The sequence below is a fragment of the Hypanus sabinus genome, chromosome 3, assembly GCF_030144855.1.
Source record: "Hypanus sabinus isolate sHypSab1 chromosome 3, sHypSab1.hap1, whole genome shotgun sequence".
NCBI lineage: Eukaryota > Metazoa > Chordata > Chondrichthyes > Myliobatiformes > Dasyatidae > Hypanus > Hypanus sabinus.
The window spans coordinates 163488626-163508288 of NC_082708.1; the positions used below are offsets into that span (position 1 = coordinate 163488626).

General features: G+C 36.9%; 1 protein-coding gene across 9 annotated transcripts in view; it reads left to right on the forward strand.

The window, feature by feature from the left end:
• Positions 1 to 19663, forward strand: part of letm1 (leucine zipper-EF-hand containing transmembrane protein 1) — a 173207-nt gene that overhangs the window by 137250 nt on the left and 16294 nt on the right. For 7 of the 9 annotated variants that reach the window (XM_059965569.1, XM_059965570.1, XM_059965568.1 and 4 more), the window contains 5 exons: positions 851 to 982; positions 4634 to 4813; positions 8355 to 8510; positions 14104 to 14238; positions 17452 to 17645. In XM_059965569.1, the coding sequence (XP_059821552.1) occupies positions 851 to 982; positions 4634 to 4813; positions 8355 to 8510; positions 14104 to 14238; positions 17452 to 17645 (797 nt within the window). The remainder of the gene's footprint in view (positions 1 to 850; positions 983 to 4633; positions 4814 to 8354; positions 8511 to 14103; positions 14239 to 17451; positions 17646 to 19663) is intronic. The other 2 variants (XM_059965565.1, XM_059965567.1) reach the window with 1 other exon arrangement.

Here is a 19663-nt window from a genome sequence, read left to right on the forward strand (position 1 = left end):
TAATTCATTTGCATTATAATGTTTACAATCCCCCTTTCTATATTTATATTGGCATATCTCCCTATAGCAAATGATTACTACAAACTACTGATTGCTGAAATCTGAAATAAAAATGGAAAATGCTAGAAATGCACAAGAAGTCAAGCAGCATCATTCTACCCATTCCGCTCCCCCCAGCTTTTCTGCTATCTAAAACTAACTCGTTTTCTCGCACTCCCAGTTCAGTTGAAGTGTCCCAGACCTGAGATGTTAAGTTTCCCATTACACATATGGTGTTACTTTATTTATTTCTCTGCCTCTATAGAAGATCCCAATTAAAATGTGTTTAGTACTATAGTACTCATAACCCAAGCTCCTTAAATTTTCTTCGTTTAAGTATCACATTGAAAGATCTTCCAAAAATCACAGCAAATTGGAATCCCAGAGTGTTTCCTATTCAGCAATAAAGTAGTCTCTGTCTAAACCACAATAAGATTGATGGTAATTTTCTAACTGACTGGTAGATCAGAAGTAACTTGACAGCATGCAAAGTAAATTTATGAAAGGAATCCCTCTGGAATCCCTTTGGTTTACCAGTTACATATGTGTTGTTATTATTATTGACCATAAAATGCTATCTTGCCTTTAAATATGGAATGATTTTGAACATGTACAAGTATGGCAAACAAAATTGTTTATAATATGCTAATTCCTCTGGATTCAGTGTTGCAGTTGGGGAACTAATAAATCCTACAGTTTGCTGATTATAGTTACCATCAACATATCCAAAGACTAACTGAGATGTAGGCCAAATTACACAAGTACCAAATAAGTTTCATGTGCATTGTTAATTTTTTTTTCTTTTTAATAGTGGTTGGATCTTCACTTAAACCAGCAAATTCCAACTTCACTGTTACTCTTGTCTAGAGCCATGTTTCTTCCAGACACCCTTTCACCAGCTGACCAGCTTACAACAACTTTACAAACATTGCCAGACAGTGTGGTAAGTAATTCGCTAAATATACATTTTGGAATGTGTTTAAAGTTGCAGTTCAAATATTCTTTGGTCTTTTGATTACTGCTGATTTTACTGCTAAAATAAATAAATAACATATCATATTCTCTGTATCTGCCCATTTCACCAGTAGCCTCAAGAATGTTACAGCCCTCTCCATTTAGCAAATTTCATGTTTAATGTTATTAACTTATTTTAAAACTTTGTCCAGTGAATTAAAATGTTGCGGTCCATAAAACAACCCCTGTAAACATGACATCTGGAAAACATCCACTCGCAACCACATTACCTCTCTGTCCCTCTATGAATTTATTATGTACTTCAAAGTCAGTACACACAATGTGTTCTCAAAGTGACATTAAAATGTTATAACTTGGTGAATGTTATAAATCTGGCTATTGATACACACAAAATAAACTAATTTATAATTAATTAGAACTAGTTTGGTTGTATTTTAGGTAATCATGCAATGGGTATACCAAAAACTAAAATGTTGGTGGAATCTACCAAAAATCTAGACTCTAACAATTCAGGTTTAGGTTTATTATCACTAACATAGAATGTGAAATTTGATGTTTGCAGCAGCAATACGGTGCCAAGAGTATAATAAATAGTGCAAAGAAAAGAATGAAGTAGTGTTCATGGGTTCATAGATTATTTGGAAATCGGATTTCTGAGGGGAAGAAGCTGTTTCTGAATGATTGAGTGTGGGTCTTCAAGCTCATCTAACTATCATTGATGGTAGAAACAAGAAAAGGGCATGTCCTTAAATGATCGGTGGCACTTGCTTGAATCACTGTTCCTTGAAGATAGCCTTGATGGTGCAGAAGGTTCTGCCCATGATGGAGTTCATGCCCATGCTATGTCAGTGACTGTCTGCACTCTCTTGTGATCCTAAGCATTGGAGAAAGTAAGATACAAGAGGTCCAAGTATGATATCCGGATAGCCATGTCACGTACAAAATCAAATTCCGGACCAAGCTTTAATCAGTGAAGGATGCTCGACAATTGTGGCAGGGCTTGAATACTTTCGCTTTTTACAAAGTGAAACCAAGCAACATAGATGACAATGAGGCTTTGCTCCCAAATGATGACTTTATTGGCCTGAATTACCTCTTTAAGGATTGTGGATTGTTCCCTAAGCTCTGTTCCATTTATTATTACTTTATTTTATGTTAAATTATTCTGTTGAATTTTCTAAATGTATACTTGAAAATTTGCTTTAAAATCTTGTTGACACTTCTGCTCAACTGGCCAATAAATTGTTGATACCTACCTGTAATCTGACATTTTTATCCTCACTGAAAACCACTCCGACAATTTTTTTATAACATTTTTATCATGTTTTCTGCATTCATGTCCATATTGGCACTATTAGCTATGTTAAAATACTACAAACAAGAAGGATACAGTACTGAGCCTTTCAGAATCCCAGAGCATTTCTCATTCTGCCTTGAGCAAATTTGAGATTTCAAATTTCAAATTTCACTCTTCCGTAGTCCCAAATTGTTTGGGACTAAGTTGTTTGACCAGTTTGCCATGTGAGGCTTTGTCAAATGCCTTACTAAAGATCATGTAGCCTCCTTAAACACACTGTTCTCTTTGTTACTGCCTCAAAAACTGTAGTCATTAGTGATTTATAACTGCCATCTTGATTAATCTGTACCTTTCTGAATGGAAGATTATATTGTCCCTCAAAATTGATGATGATAATTTTCCTGCTACTAAAGTTAAACTAATTGGTTTATATTTCAAGTCAAGTTTACCTGGTTCCTTCTTACTTTGCAAACAATTGTACAATGTTGACAGCCCTCCAGTCCTCTAACACCATTTATATAGCTAGAGAGAATTGACTTCCAATTTCTGTATTATATGCACATGAAGACCAGTGGAGAAATGCCAGCTTTTCTATCAAATATATTTCACACAATCAACTCAGATCCAATTCTAAAACTGAGTTTAAAACATTTAAGCCAAAAATTAATTAGACCAAATAGGAAATGATAAAATGTCCATAAGATATAGGAGCAAAGTTAGGCTATTCAGCCCATCAAGTCATCTCTGCCATTCTATCATGGTTGATCCCAGAACCCACTCAACCCCCATACATTTGCCTTCTTGCTATGACCTTTGATGATCTAACCAATCGGAACTATCAACCTCCGCCTTAAATATGGCCACGGACTTGGGCTTCACCACAGTCTATGGCAGAGCATTCCACAGATTTACTATTCTCTGGCCAAAAGAAAAATTCCTCCTTACCTCTGTTCTAAAGGGTCATCCCTCAATTTTGAGGTTGTGCTCTCTTGTTCTGGATACCCACCCCCCACCCCCATAGCAAATATCCTCTCCACATCCACCCTATCTAGTCCTTTCAACATTCGGTAGGTTTCAATGAGATTCCCCCCCCCCCCCCCACCCTGCATTCTTCTACATTCCATTGAGTACAGGGCCAAAGCTGCCAAATGCTCCTCATGTGTTAACCTCTTTATTCCCGGAATCATCCTTGTGAACCTCCACTAAATTTTCTTCAATGCCAACTCATCCCTTCTAAGATATGAGACCCAAAATTGTTGACAATACCCCAAGTGCGGCCTGTAAAGGTCTTGTAAAAGTTCAGCGTTATCTCCTTGCTTTTATATTTAATTCCCCTTGAGATAAATGTCAACTTTGCATTTCCCTTTTTTCCTTCTGGGAGTCTTGAACGAGGACCCCTAAGTCCCTCTGTACCTCTGATGCTTGAACCTTCTGCCCTTTTAGATAATAGTCCGCACTATTGTTCCCATTTCCAAAATACATTATCATACATTTCCCATCACTATTCCATAATGTCATTGGCTTTTAATAGCTAGCTGACAAACTTTTGGGAACTTTGGCCAGTGGTAGAGCTTTTAAACCTTTTAAATGCATCCCTTGTATCTGGAAGCATTCAATAGCTACTTGAAATCAACTAAACAAAAATAATGAATGACTATTAAAAATACTCAAAGGGCACATGCTTAAATTATTAAAAATGATTAAAATGAAGAAACTAATGTAAAGATTTGTAAACTTTATTTTTGCCCGTCTTCCTCACTTGTAAAACATCCTTTCAGATGATTACGTTCATGGATCCAGGTATAGGGAATTGCCATGTTTGTGCTTGATTTGAACTTAGTGGAGCATAACTGGGAAATACTAGTGGTACTTCCCTGGCAAGATTAGAAATTGTGTATTAACATGAAAGTCTTGCACTTATGTATGTCAACAGCTGATATTTATACACAAATATATCACTGATTGGTTTTAAGTTCAGGACTGTATATTATTGCTCAAATTAGTATTGGATGATTGACTTTGTATTGCTTTATAGGAAGAAGTAGTTTACTGAACTTGAATGCCAAATTTAGTGGAATAATTTGCACCTTTGTTGATGCATACATTTTATGGGGTGAATTTGTTATTAAGGAAAACTCCATTTTACTTAACTTGCGGTGAAAGTGAAGGGTGAAGAGAAATTATTCATACTATCTTTTGTCTTTTTTTTTAAACAAAATGAACGATTGTTTCTTTCTGTTGGTCAGTCATTGAGGTGCTATCTGAAGCATGCTTCATTCAGTTCTCTGCTGGTTTGCCTCTTTATGGCATTCTTTTATGTAGGCAAAGGAAGCTCAAGTGAAAGTAGCAGAAGTTGAATGTGACAAGGTGGATAATAAAACCAAATTGGAAGCAACATTGCAAGAGGAAGCAGCCATCAAAAAGGAGAACCAGGAGCGTGAGATGGAACGGATGGCAGAAGCTGCTGAGAAAGCAAAAGAGAGCTTACAGGTTGAAGCCAGGGTGAGTATCTTGACATTTCTTTCACTCCTTGAAATTTTAAGCACTAGTTTACAATGATGTTTGAGAAGTGCATAACTTTGAGAATTGAAAAAGATGTGCAAGATTGCTAAAATTTTAAAATATTTTTAATGCGCAGCATTTGATGAAAAGAGTTGCAATTCAATAAGAATATTTAAATTGGAATATGTAATTTCATCTAGACTGGTAGAAATTCATAGCACAAGTTAGCATAGATTTTCGTCTAGTGCAAACTAAACCTCAAAGCAGAATAGAGACATGGAGTAATACAGTATGGAAACAAACACTTTGAAACAGCTCATTGATGGCAGCAAATTACACACCTAATCTGTGCATTTTGCACTTGAATTGACTATTTCTTACATCCTTCACATACATGAGGAGTAAAAGTCTTTACGATACGTCTCTGTCTAAATGTGTAATCATAGTAATGTATAATAAATAGAATTGTCAATGTAACATAGAAATGCACTCAAATCAGCGTGAGTTAATCAATCTGATAGCCTAGTGGAAGAAGCTGCCCTGGAGCCTGTTGGTCCTGACTTTTATGTTGCGGTACTGTTTCCCGATGGTAGCAGCTGGAGAATAGATTGTGGTTGGGGTGACTTGGGTCCCCAGTGATCCTTTGGGCCCTTTTAAGACACTTAAGACACTTGTCTTTGTAAATGTCCTAAGTCATGGGAAGTTCACAACTACAGATGTGCTGGGCTGTCTGCACCACTCTGCAGAGTTCTGCGGTTAAGGGAGATACCTCCCTTAACCATATGCCTCTAAATTTTATCATCCATATACTTAACCTAATGACTTTTCTATGTTGTTATTGTAACTGCCTCAATTAAATTCTCTGGCAGCTCGTTCCATAAATTCACTAACCCTCTGTGTGAAGAAGTTGCCCCTCAGATCACTCTTAATTTTTTCCCCTCTCACTTTATCTTATGCCTCCAGATATTTGGTTCCTTTTTCCTAGAAAAAAAACTGGGTGCATTTACCCTAGCCACACTCTTCATGATTTTATACACCTCTAAAAGTCATTGTAGAGTTTGAGAACTGCAAAATCTGCATTTTTAGAGCGTGTATTTCAACTTGATTCTAAAGGTATTGTCTTCATTTAACTGAAGTTGGGTCAGATTTAGAATGTTTTTGGAATGAAGTCCTACTCCAAAGTCTTGCAGATAAATTCTAAGCAGATGTTCTAGCATACTGCTGAAAAAGCATAGTTTTGTGCATATATCAGTGAATTGACAGTTATCTCCAAGATGACTATTAAATATCTTGTGTACTTGTATCCTGTGCTTTGGCCAATTTATCCCTTAAAACAGTGGTCCCCAACCACCAGGCCACGTACTGGTATCGGGCCGCATAGCATGTGTTACTGGGCCACGAGGGAACAATATGATTTGGCGATATGAAACGATATGAGTCAGCTGCATCTTTCCTCATTTCCTGTCACACCCACTGTTGAACTTGAACGCACGCGAGGTAATTAACCTACAGCTACTCGAATGAGTAAAAAACAAATGTCGCTTGAGAGTCTCTTTGGAAGAGGTGGTAGGGGACATAAAAGGCCTAACAATGATGATAATGCAGAGACAGCTGAGGCCAAGACTGCAAAAAAAGAGAAGGCTTCCTTCAACAGAAAATATGACGAGTCGTACATAAAATATGGCTTTAATGTGACCAGTGACTTGCACGCTCCAAGACCATGGTATGCTATCCAGGTCAACGAGACTACGATGTCGACAACGAGGCAATACTGCTGGTTTATGTGCGATATATATTTCAAGACGATGTGCAGGAGGATATGTCATGTGCACTGCTGCTGCCAACTAACACAACTGGGGCAGAACTATTCAAGTCTTTAAATGACTACATGTCAGTCAAACTGGACTGGTCATTCTGTATTGGAATATGCACAGACGGGGCTGCAGCTATGACTGAATGGCTGTCTAGTTTCACTATTCGAGTCAAAGAGGTTGCTCCTGAATACCAGTCTACACACTGTTGTTCACAGGGAAATGCTGGCTAGCCAAAAAAATGTCACCTGATCTTAACAGCGTATTGAGTGAAGTTGTTGAAGTTATCAATCACATCAAAGCAAAAGCCCTTAACTGACTCTGAGCAGCTTTGCGAGGAAATGGATGCAGACCACAAACGCCTTCGCTTACACACTGAAATCAGGTGGCTATCGAAGGGGAGAACCCTGGTCAGGGTTTTTGAGTTAAGAGAGCCACTACAGAGATTTCTTTCAGGAAAAAAGTCACCACTGGCAGCACACTTCAGTGACGGGGAGTGGATAGAAAAACTCGCCTATCTGTGTGACATCTTCAACCTGCTCAATAATTTGTCACTTCAGGTTGGCAGATAAAGTGTCTGCTTTCAAAGCCAAACTGGCACTATGGGGACGGCGAATGGACAGGGCATATTTGACATGTTCCCAACATTAGCTGGGATTTTCGGAGAGACTGAGGCTGCACCATCCTTCTCACAGCTGGTGCGTGATCACCTATGTTTGCTGTCAACAGAATTCGAGAGTTACTTCCCAACCGCAAATGACCCAAGACGTGCAAAGGAATGGGTGCATGACCCAATTATGAATGTCCCTGGGGATGTCAGTACGGGAAGAAGATCAGCTCAAACTTGCAAATGACAGTGGGCTGAAACGTATGTTTGACATAAATCAAAGACAAGGCTGAATATCCTGAAATAGCCACGAAAGCACTGAAAACATTGCTTTCATTTCCAACATCATATCTCTGTGAAGCGGAGTTTTCTGCAATGAATGCAATGAAAACTAAATTGCGGAATAGACTGGACATAAGGAACCCCCTTCGAGTATCGCTGTCTCCCATCACCCCTCAATGGGACCATCTTGTTGCAGGGAAACAAGTCCAGGGCTCCCACTGATTCAGCGATATTGGTGTGTTGTAATGATCTTATATGTTCTTACGAGGAAAATATGTGCTGTGTATTTAATATGCAAACATTACTTAAAATGTTATGATGCTATTGACTTATAATTGACTTACCACTATATTCATGGGAGGAATATATGTGCTGTGTGTTTAATATTGTCAATATTAAACCGGTTCGCGGTGCAAAAAAGGTTGGTGACCCCTGCCTTAAAATTAATTTCTGATCATTATCTGGTGATTTGGGACATGTGTGATAGAATGCTGTATGAGGTTAAAAAGTAATTCAGAAAAATGTGGCACTGTTTACTAGGGTGCACAAAGAGGAATAGAAGTTTGTTTTTTTTATATGGTGAGATACTGAGAAATGAGGGTTATAGGGACAATGTAGGAATGTGGTGTTGAGATAGAAGATTAGCTTTTTGACATTGCAGGCTTGAAGGGCTGCATACATTTCTTGTACTTTCATATCAACTACTTTTTATTGTAATGACACTTCATTCAAAAGCATTTCTTAACTTGAAAGATGCTTAAAAATTGCATGACCTTCCACTTGCATGCTCTTTTCTGTTGCTACTTTAATTGTGTCAATTCTCTTAAATTATGTGTTTTAGAAGGAAGTAGAATCTGCAGTGAATCTGGAAGCAGCAGCTGTAAATGTGAAGGAGAGCCAAATTGTTATTGATACAGAACACGAATTGGCTAAGGCTGACCTGGCGATGCACTCCGAGACCTTGAAGGATACAGCCCCAGTATTAGAAGGAATAAAGGTTTGTTTTAAAGCAAATGTCAATTATCTATATTTTCAATCATTTTGTCCATTTCAGTCAAAAGGTTACTTGTTGGCATTATCCTAATCAACCTTCAAACTAGAATATATTTCAATGGTTTGGGAGGAAGGGCGTGTAATTAGTATATAACAAGCATCACTGGATAGCGCTAATCTGGACGACAGTTCTATTTTTACTCTTGTAGATTAAAGTAGTGAATTTTAAAATGTGAAACATTTTCTGGCAGAAAGTTTTCTCATCACATTTTTTTTTCTAGGTTTAAATTCCAGAAATGTAGAGTGTTTTCAAAATTACTGTGTGATAGTATCTGAGCATTATTTAGATAAAGTGTATTGGTTAATGCAAAAGCTGAAGTAATTATTTTCTGAAAATATGTACAGGCTAGGCTGATGAATTTTATCAGCAATAACAGCTTTTAAAGAAATGTTAATTGTGTGGAATCCACTGTTCAATTAACATGTTAGATTTCAGTCAACTGAAATACTGTACTCTTACTGAATCAGAAAGGGTTAATTTACTGAAAGCTTTTATTCCTGATGGTCCAGAGACAGCTGTTACCCAGTTCTAAGATGTTGAATTTTGATAGAGTTGAGAAAGAGACTGAAGGGGGTTTGAAGTATTGGGCATATTAGCAGAGATAGTGCCACTAAATATAAATGTTCAACCTGTGAGATCCAATTAACATTAAATGATGACTGAGTAGCTGACTGTGCAGCTGCTGTTCTTCCTGAAAGGTAACTAACAACTGTGACTTGGACTAATATGAAGTTGAGCCCAAGGAGACATTTAGGATATTCTTAACTACAAAAATTAAGGTGACTTTTAAGTATTTATATTCTTCCAAGCATTATCTTCCTTGGATTAATGGAACGACCTACAATTGATGACTGACATAAGGGAGCAGAGATGACTGAATTTGACATGTATGTATTAGAGTAAAGGAAGAAGCACAGAGTGTTTACTAGCTTCTCCAGATTGTTGGACATGATCTCTGAAGGTTTTACCTTGATGGTCTACAGAAGTGATTAAATGGAAAATACATATCTATGCCTACATATTGTTCATGTGATCATGCAGTACTTGTTAATTGTGCCATTTGAAGTTTTTATTTGTATTCATGCACAGGGATGTGGATCCTTTGTTGTAGCTAAAGAGACCCTTTTTACTCCACAAGCTCCTGCACCTTCATTTTCTATTAAGTATAACTAAGCAGATCTTTGAGAGGATCTTAGGCTACATCCACACTACACCAGATAAATCTGTAACTGAAGCTTTTTCTCTTCGTTTTTACCCTCCGTCCACACTAAAGTGGTGTTTTCGTCCCCCGAAATGAGAGCTTTTCAGAAATGCTTTCCAGAGTGTGTATTTTTAAAAATGCTGCTCTGGGAGATCAGTGTGAATGGGGTAACCGGAGAAATCTGAAAACGCTGTCAGACAGCAGTGCGCCATTTCATTTTCTTGAATGCAACCTAATAATTTCAGAACAGACGGCAGCGGGACTGAAGCCAGAAGAGTTAGAAATATACTCACCAAATACTTTGACCCATAACTTACTGAGTAAATAAGTATTCTCATTTTACCCTGTTTTCTCCTTGCTCATATGAAGGTGGTTTACCTATTTATGCAAATACTTCTCTGACAATAGATGTGTAACAGCCTAATGTAACATTGTATGGAAATACAAGATAATACTGATGCAGACGTGTTTTACACATTTAACAAGGTGCTTTATTAATGCAACAGAGTTAGTCAGTTTTTCAATGTTCATCGTCAGCCGGGTCATACAGTCTGTGAACTCCCTGTTGGTTGCGTCTATACGCTTCAGTATTTTTTTTACTTTTAAATCCTCCTGCACGAGAGCCAACAGCTGCTCGTCGTTAAAGTTTTTCTAGTCTGTTACTGAACAAACACGCACTTTCACGGCGAGATTCGACACGAAACATGTCACTTGTTGTCTGTAGATGTGTCCTGCGCATGCGCAGTAGGAGGAGATCCGCAGAAATCTCCGTTTCATTGTGGACAGAGAGATTTTTAAAAACGCATAGTGTGGACACCTATCGTTTTTATGCAAAACCGGCGTTCTCAAAATTATCCAGTCTAGTGTGGATGTAGCCCTAGTGTGGTGGTGAAAGTAACTTGCAGTTTTTGGATGAGTCTTCATGATTTGAAGGAACTAAAATAAGCAAAGTATCATATTCCAGATTTTGGAGCCAAATGGTGTTGTTTCTGCAGGAGCTCTGGTCAAGAATGTATTATTTATGTCTCATGATTATATCGAATATCATAACCTTCATAGAAATCTTATATTAACTTCATAATTCTGTGTAAGCTACAAGTAAATATAAAGTGACTGGGGGAAAATCTTTAAAAAAAAAATTCAAAAGAGCACTGAAATTTGAATTAAATTACCAAGTTTTTATAAATATTAGTCTAATAATTTTATTAATAACTTTTAATTCTGAGTTTGTCTAGCCGCAATAAAGTCCATTAAAAACAAAAATTTGGTCTGAATGGCCTTCATTTTCTACTTTTAAGTTGCTGGTGCAATATATTAGAGTTATTATATTGACTATTGATGTAAGAAATCTGACGGCATTGATCCAAAATTGAGCCATTTCAGCTACTTTTCTATTTGTTTTTCCATGCTGTCACAGTTTAAGAAGCGGCAAAGATTTATCACGGTTAGGTGAATGTCTCTGTACTTCTGGCATTTTTAAAAAGAATTTTTCTGTATAACACCCTTTTTTCTTCTCTCTATATCTATATGAAGAGCAGAAAGATTTCTCTGATGGTCAGGAAGGTATATAATCTGCTGTTTTTGGTTGGTCATTTTTAGAGATGCTATACATCTGTGGCACTCTGTCAACAGTTTTCAGTATCTGCTCTGCATTTTTAATAACACAGCAGACTTTGGGAATTCTGTTTGAGATATTTCAGTGGTGATGTAATGTGTATTCAGATATTTTTATGTAAAGCAAGCTGAAATATAAAAGTTGCTATTACATTTATTATAATATAGTATTATTAAAAGTTGTGTATGGTGAGACTATTTCTGGAGTAGATTGAGTTCTGGACAGTAAAATTTCTCTTTTAATGCGAAGTGTAGAACAGTTCAATATTTGGCTAAATTGTAAAAGGCTGAACTTCTATTCCCTTGAGCAAAGAAGATAAAGGGTTAATTTAAGATGAAGCTGTTCATTGGGTAGCTCTAGAAATAGCTTTCACTTGGTGAGGCAATTGACAGCGTATCACTTTAAACCTGTGACCTGTTTCTTTATACCTCAGCTATTTGAAACATTTCCTTAAAAAATGAATGGTTAAATTGCCTCTGCAAAATGTCTGCTTGGCTTTTCTGTACTTTGTCATTAACTGTGATACTTCATTCTACATTATTTCCTTTTTTACTACTGGGATGTGCATATGGAATGATCTTCTCAATGACATGCATACGAAAGCTCTTCACTGTATCTCAGTCCATGTGACAATAATAAACCAGTAATGCCAACACCAGTTTCTCTAGTCTGTCCAGTTATAATGAGTTAATCCCCTTTACATCATTCTCTCCACTTTCTTTTCAACAGCCTCAAATTTCTACCACTCTCCTACACACTAGTGCTAATTTATAGTTGCCATTTAATGTACTAACCTGAACGTCTTTGGAATGTAGGAGGAAACAGGGCCACTCAGTCATAAGCAGAACCTACAAGCTCCACATAGATGTCACCTGAAGTGAACCCATATCTTTGGCACTGTGAGGTAGCAGCTGTACTGCCCTGTAATTCTGTCAACATTTCCTTCAAGACCATCATGTTGTTTCTGAATTCTGCTCCTGAGTTTTTGACACGTTACTGTAGCTGAGACTGAATAATGATTTTTACAGTACATATTTTGCAAAGTCTTCCTGGACTATTGATGTATATCAAACAGCAGTGATTCTACCACTGTTGCTTGAGCAGTTCTATTATAAATACTTATTTGCTGCTATCATTTTCTTCCTCAACTAATTTTGTATATTATGACTCAGTTGCCTTTTTTATCATGTAGACTTGGTATGATATCAACTGCTTTTTTTTTCTTTGTACAAAATACCAAATGAATACCCCTTATTTATATTTTAGTTATCTCATTAAAAAGTCAGTCAGGGTAGCTGAGCATAATTTGTCATTAGATCCAAACTGTTTTATTTGTTCATCCTTGTTCCATTGGATGCTAATTTCTTTCTAGAATAGACAGATCTGGAAGGAATTTTTGCCACATGGTGATTGCACCCAGTTAACTCTTTGATGTTTAATAAGGTGGCTTAAGTGGTTATTGTTCAGGATGCATATCATGGGATGCATAGTGAGTTTCCGATCCTGAAGAGGAATAGTGTCTTTGTTTTTCTATGTATCATTTTTATCCATATTGTAAATTAGTCCTTTCTCCAGCTAGAAAACGGAAAGATCATCCAAGGTATTTATCAATTTCTAGTAAGCATTATTGCCCGTTTTTGTGAAGAAAGAAGCAGGCTTAATTTTTATGTATTTCAGTCTTTTTGTGGTTGGAATGCATTCACTGTCAAAGTTGCATTGGATTTGAAAGCAGGGGTAAGCTGGGCACAATAAATTATCTTTGCTTATGGATGACTACAAAAGTTATTTTCCCATTTACTTAAAGCAGAAAGTTAATTAAACAAGTAAAGGAAAAAATACTTGCACTACAAAATTGTATGGAAACTAAAACTGACTTTTTACTGTTTAATAGTATTTCTAGTTTTCTTCATTTTTGCCTGTTAGTATTTGGTTTGATTTGTGCTGCACCTTTTCATGGTCATTCTTGTAGTATTGAACTTTAGTATCTTTCTGCTCTCTAGGATATCTTAGACTGCACAACTTGAAAGTGTTGACATTATTACCAGGAGCAGCTAAATTACAAACAGCGTGTCAATAATGGCTGAATGGAATGAATAACCAACTAATTTTAACATTTTTTTGTGTGGGTGTTGCGAGATTAAATTTAGGCTACAACATGGAAGATCTACTAGATCCTTTGAATTGTAGCATGTGCAGACAGCATTTTTAGTTTAGCGCATTACTGAAAGACTAGATGCCAAAATTTCATTATGTTCAAGAGTGCTTAGTTATAGTCAAATCCTAATATCAAACTTGAAATCTTGAAGTTTTAAGTCTGGAATGCTGCCACTCATACCTATTTAATGGATTGGTTATTTGTTGCATTTTCTTATTAATCTTTATTCCTTATAAATAGTTGTAATTCGTTAAAAGATAAAGGCAGATAATTGATGCACTGCTATTTCTTAAACTAAAGTTTTCATGTCTTTTAACAGTATTTAATTTTTTTTTCAAAGTTTTATCCAATTTTCATTTCAAGTTGTCTAGTTATCTCTGGTCTCCTGTAATTAAAGTGTTCTACGGTTAATAATGCTTACAAACTTGCAACAAATTAAAGTTAATAATCCAGAGGTAAATAAATGGCAGAGATTTTGAAATTCTGAACTTCAGTGAGGTCTGGATCATTAATCTTTTCAAACTTTAAGTTACAATTCATACTGATTTATCTGCATTTGTTTTAGGGTGAAGAAATTACAAAGGAGGAAATAGATATGCTCAGTGATGCTTGCATAAAGTTGCAAGAACAGAAGAAACTACTAACTAAAGAGAAGGAAGAGCTGGAGGAATTAAAGGACGATATACAAGAATATAGTGAGGTAGGAAAATATTTGAATCAATTGTAAGTATTTTCATCTTTTCTCCTTGAGTTGCCCTGTACGACATGAAACAGTGGCAGCCTACGAACAGGATAATTCTTTATTGCTTGGACTAGAAGTGTACTACATATAACTGGCTCTAAAATGATGCTGAAGTTGGTCCAGTATCTATGGGCTGGCGAACATTAAGCTATTCTACTTTCCAACTCTTGACTTGTAGCCTTATAGATTGCAGAATGTCAAATAATGATTTTGGTCTCTTCTGCACCCTTCACTCGTTGTTTACAACAATGAACTTCAAATACATTATGGGTGAAGAAGCAAGAATGCAGATGCTCAAATCTGTTTCAATACATCATCTGCTGGAAGAACTCAGTGGGGTGAAAGAAATTGTCACTGATTCAGGCTGATATTCTCCATTAGGATTTGTGGGTGAAGTAGTCCCTATTTAAATATCTCCCCATTTTTACAACCTTGAACTGAGAAAAATAAGAACTTCCTGCCCACTTTTATTTAGACCCCTTTTATAATTTAACATGTTACAATTAAATATACTCTCAAGCTCCTTTTCCAAATAAAATAATCTGTCACCCAGCCTCTTCATAATTTAAAATTCTCGAGTATTCTTGTACATTCTTCTATGCCCTCTCAGCATGAACTGAATCCTCTTTATTGTGATGATGAGAACTGTATTCAAGACTCACTCTCTGATGTAATTACTATTTGAATGTAAACTGCTTTGAATACATACTCCTGGCTTTTATATTGTATGCCTCTGTTAAAATAATCCTATTGGTAACATTAACTGTCTATCCTACTACCTTTAGAAATCTTAGGCAAGATACTTAAGCTATTCATCAACACCTTGCAAAATTCTGCTATTTACTGGGTATTTATTCCCTTCCCAAATATCTCATGCTTCTCTGTAATAATTTCTACATTCTTGCTATAATTTCTTTTTGCAGCTGATCTTATTAAATATCAATGCTATAAGAAGCATCTGTGTAGGACACCAATAATTTATGAATTGCAATAATATCTTTAATACTTTGATGAAAACTCCTTGCTTCATAGATACTGCATGGACTACTGAGTATTTCTTGATTTATTCTTACTTACCAATACATAGTTCCATGTCCCTTTGCATCCCTAATTACCATTTAACATTCAACCTGTACTTTCTCTACCATGGTCTTTCTATAGTATCGAACTGTTATCTGATGTGTGAAATTTCCTTAAGCGGGGGTGGTAAATCTTTTAGAATTTTTGAGCCCTTGAAGTCTATGGAATCTCAGTACTAAAAATATTGTTCAAAGCCTTGAATATATTCTAGACTAAGAGGATTAGAGGACATGGAGATTAAAAAGCAAAATGAACTTGAGGCATTGGGTCAGACATGATTGTATTGAATGGCGTAGCAAGTTTGATTGGCTTTATAGTCTAATACTGCTATTTTCTTATTTTCTTAGCCTTTTGCTTTTTTTTACTGTTTGAATTACCGCAAAGGCCTATTGAAATTTGTGGAACTTTAGATTTGGAGGTCACATCCTTTTTTATGTGGGAAGATTGTTGCACTCACTCTTTTCCTTCCATGTCTCCCTGCTCTGATTGATCTGCTTTCAGTAACAGTATTATTTCGTTGAATCTTGTCACAGACATGTTAAAATTGTCCTTTCTAACCCCCTCCAAATGAAAACGTTCCCCTACCTATCTTTTTCCACAAGCACATAAAATACAGCTGCTTGCAGTCACTACTGCTATAAAAAGTTTCATTCATTAAAGTGAGGCTTGGAAAAGCCTTGTCTAGTTAGTTTTCTTGCTGAACTATAAGAATTCAGTACTCTCTTATTTTTAGATTCCTTTGTATCTGCGCTCATAATTCCCTTATGACTCCTGGCCAGCTGATTTTTATGGATAAGGTTTATCTCTCCCTTGTGCATTGATTCAAAAAAACCTCACTTGATCATCCATATTCTAAGCTGTTATTGGCCCTATTAATAAATATTGTGAGTATCTGACTTTTTCAAAATACCTTCAGTTTAATTTGAAAGCTCTTACAAGCTGTTCTTTTACCCCCTCTCCACCCCACCACCCCCCCTGCCAGCAGATCATTTTTCTTCATTTAGAAATTCAGCACGGTAACAGGCCCTTTTGGCCAACAGGGCTGCATTGTCAAGTTACACTCATGTGACCAATTAACCTGCTAACCATTATATTTTTGGAAAGTGGGAGGAAACCCATAGGAGAGAACGTACAAACTCCTTACAGAGAGCAGGGGAAACTGAACCTGTGTTGCTGGCACTGTAATGGTGTTACACTACTGCTCATTACTCCAGATTGCATCATCTGCAATCTCATGTGTCTCCCTACTTTATTTATCGAACTAATTATGTTATATATTTGCCAGACTCTATATGTTATTTACTTTTTACCTACCATGGACTTCAATTATGAATTTATTTCTTTTTTTGTTGTTTTCTGCCCACTGTAACATTTATTACATTTATGCCTGTACCTACACGTCTGTCATGCTGCAGCAACCGAGTTTTACATTGTATTTGTACATCACTATATCACATGACAATATAGTTAACTTGATTTCACTTCGTTTCTTCGGCCTTTGGAATGTGTGTTTTAATTCTCTGCTTTTTAATTCCAGCTTCATCTTCTCTCCCTAATATAATGCTCAGTTTCCCATGATCTCTCAAGCTAGCTGTAACAGTGCTAGCAAATCATCCATGGTGTTATGGACGTTATCCCATTTGAAAACAAATCTCTTAACACATTTTCCTCCAGAACTGACCCCACTGCTCCAGAATATAAAACACCATCTTTTGCTAGCCGCATATGACTCTATACTATACTTCTATTTTAGAGCTTGCTACCAGATGGTACTAGTTCAAATTTTCAGACTGTACCTCCATTACTTTCTTTCTCATTCTTATCATTTGGGACCATGACCTCTAGCCTGTCATTGATATAATTACCGCCACCTGCTTCCACCTCTAAGCAAGGTTTATCTAGAATTAGTACTGTTCATTTTGCAGAAATGTATACTCATTTAGCCTGTTATCTTCACACTAGAAGAATTAACAAATAATTATACCATTGAGCCAGATTCATGATTCTTCTATTTTTATCTTTATTATCTCAGGGATTAAGAATATGTTGCATGTCTCTATTGAAAGTTTTTTTTTGTGTATTCCCATAAAGGGTTTGCAGGAGATTAAGAAGGAATTATCTAAGACTGGCAAAGAAACAGTTGTGGAAGAGTCGAAGGCAAGCAAGCGATTAACCAAGAGAGTAAATCGAATGATCAGTCAAATTGACAAACTGATTGGTGAGCTGGAGACAGGAAAAGAGATGCTGGATGGTCAGTTGGACAGTGGCAAAGTGCAATCTGATGGGTATGTGGATGTTACACTTCATATATGTTTTATTTCTTCTTGCTGTTTAAACTAGTTCTAAGAGAAATTCTTAATTGTAGAAATTGTGCACCTATCAAATAATATAACGAACAATTTGGAAACACTCAAGAAGTGTTTGATGTCTCTGTACTCGGAGTTCAGAAGGATTGTGGTAAATTTGTGTAATTCATTGGCATTGCAGTTTTTTTAGGCAGAAATTGATCATAGTTTTTTGATCTAAGGGGTGAATGGTTACAGAGAGGTGGGCGAAATAGGTTGAGAAATAAATTCAGCCATGATTAAATGGTGGAACAGACTCAGTGAGCTGCATTGCCTAATTCTGCTCCTATATCTTATGGCATAGTTAAATTATTTAAATAATTCTGGCATCAGTGCAGTGTCAATGCAATTTTGGAAATTTGCAGCAAATTGCTCGTGCCAATCCAGAGTGAATACCACCAATGTTTCTTACAGTGCCTATAAAAAGTAGTCACCCCCTGCCGCTTTGGAAGGTTTCATGCTTTATTATTTTGAATCACAGTGGACTTAATTTGGATTTTCTTGACACTGGTCAACAAAGAAGACTCTCTCGTGTCAAAGTAAAAGCAAATTTCTACAAATTAGTCTAAATTTATTTCAATTATTAAACACAAAATAATTGCATAATTATTCACCCCCTTCAAGGCAGTATTTAGTAGATTCACCTTTGGCAGCAGTTATAGCCTTGAGTCTGTGTAGATAGGTCTCTATCAGCTTTGCACATCTGGACAATGCAATTTTTCCCCATTCTTCTTTAAAGAACTACTCAAGCTCTTTCAGTCTGTATGGGGATTGTGAGTGAGCAGCCCTTTTCAAGTCCAGCCACAAATTCTCAGTTGCATTGAGGTCTGGACTATGACTTGGCCTCTGTAGAACATTAACTTTGTTGTTTTTAAGCCATTCCTGTGTAGCTTTGGCTTTATGGTGGAGTCATTATCTTGCTGAAAAAATAATCTTCTCCCAAGTCACAGTTCTCTTGCAGACTGCATCAGATGTTCCTCCAGATTTCCCTGTATTTTACTGCATCATTTGATGGTTCCCCATGCAAGTCTCCTTCAGAAAGTAAGGAGGCATGGGATCCAAGGAGACCTTGCTTTATGGATCCAGAATTGGCTTGCCCACAGAAGGCAAATGGTGGTTGTAGATGGTTTGTATTCTGCATGGAGGTCGGTGACCAATGGTGTTCCGCAGGGATCTGTTCTGGGACACCTCATCTTTGTAGAAGGGTGGGTTAGTAAGTTTGCTGATGACACAAAGGCTGGGGGTGTTGTGAATAGTCTGGAGGCTTAGCAGAGGTTACAGCAGGACATCAATAGGATGCAGAACAGGACTGAGAAGTGGCAGATGGACTTCAATCCAGGTAAACATTAAGTTTTTCATTTTGGAAGACAGAATATAATATAAATAGTAAGTCTTGTTGAGGATATGAGAGATCGTGGGATTCATGTTGATAGGACACTCAAAGCTGCTGTGCAGGTTGACAGTGTTGTTAAGAAGGTGTATGGTGTGTTGACCTTCATCAACCTTGGAATTCAGTTCAAAAGCCATGAGGTAATGTTACAGCTATATAAGACCTTGGTCAGACCTCACTTGGAGTACTGTGTTCATTTCTGGTCACTTCACTACAGGAAGGATGTGGATACTATAGAGAGAATACAGAGGAGATTTACAAGGATGTTGCCTGGATTGGAGGGCGTACCTTATGACAGACCGGTATTGAGCCGCAAAGCATGTGCTACTGGGCCATGAGGAAATGATATGATTTGATGATATGAGTCAGCTGCACCTTTCCTCAATCCCTGTCACGCCCACTGTTAAACTTGAACGCACGTGAGGTCATCAGTCGGTCATTAACCTACAACTACTCGATCAGTAAAAAAATAAATATCGCTTGAGTTTCTTTGGAAGAGGCAGTAGGGGACATAAAAGGCCTAACGATGATGATAATGCAGAGACTGATGAGGCTGAGACTGCAAAAA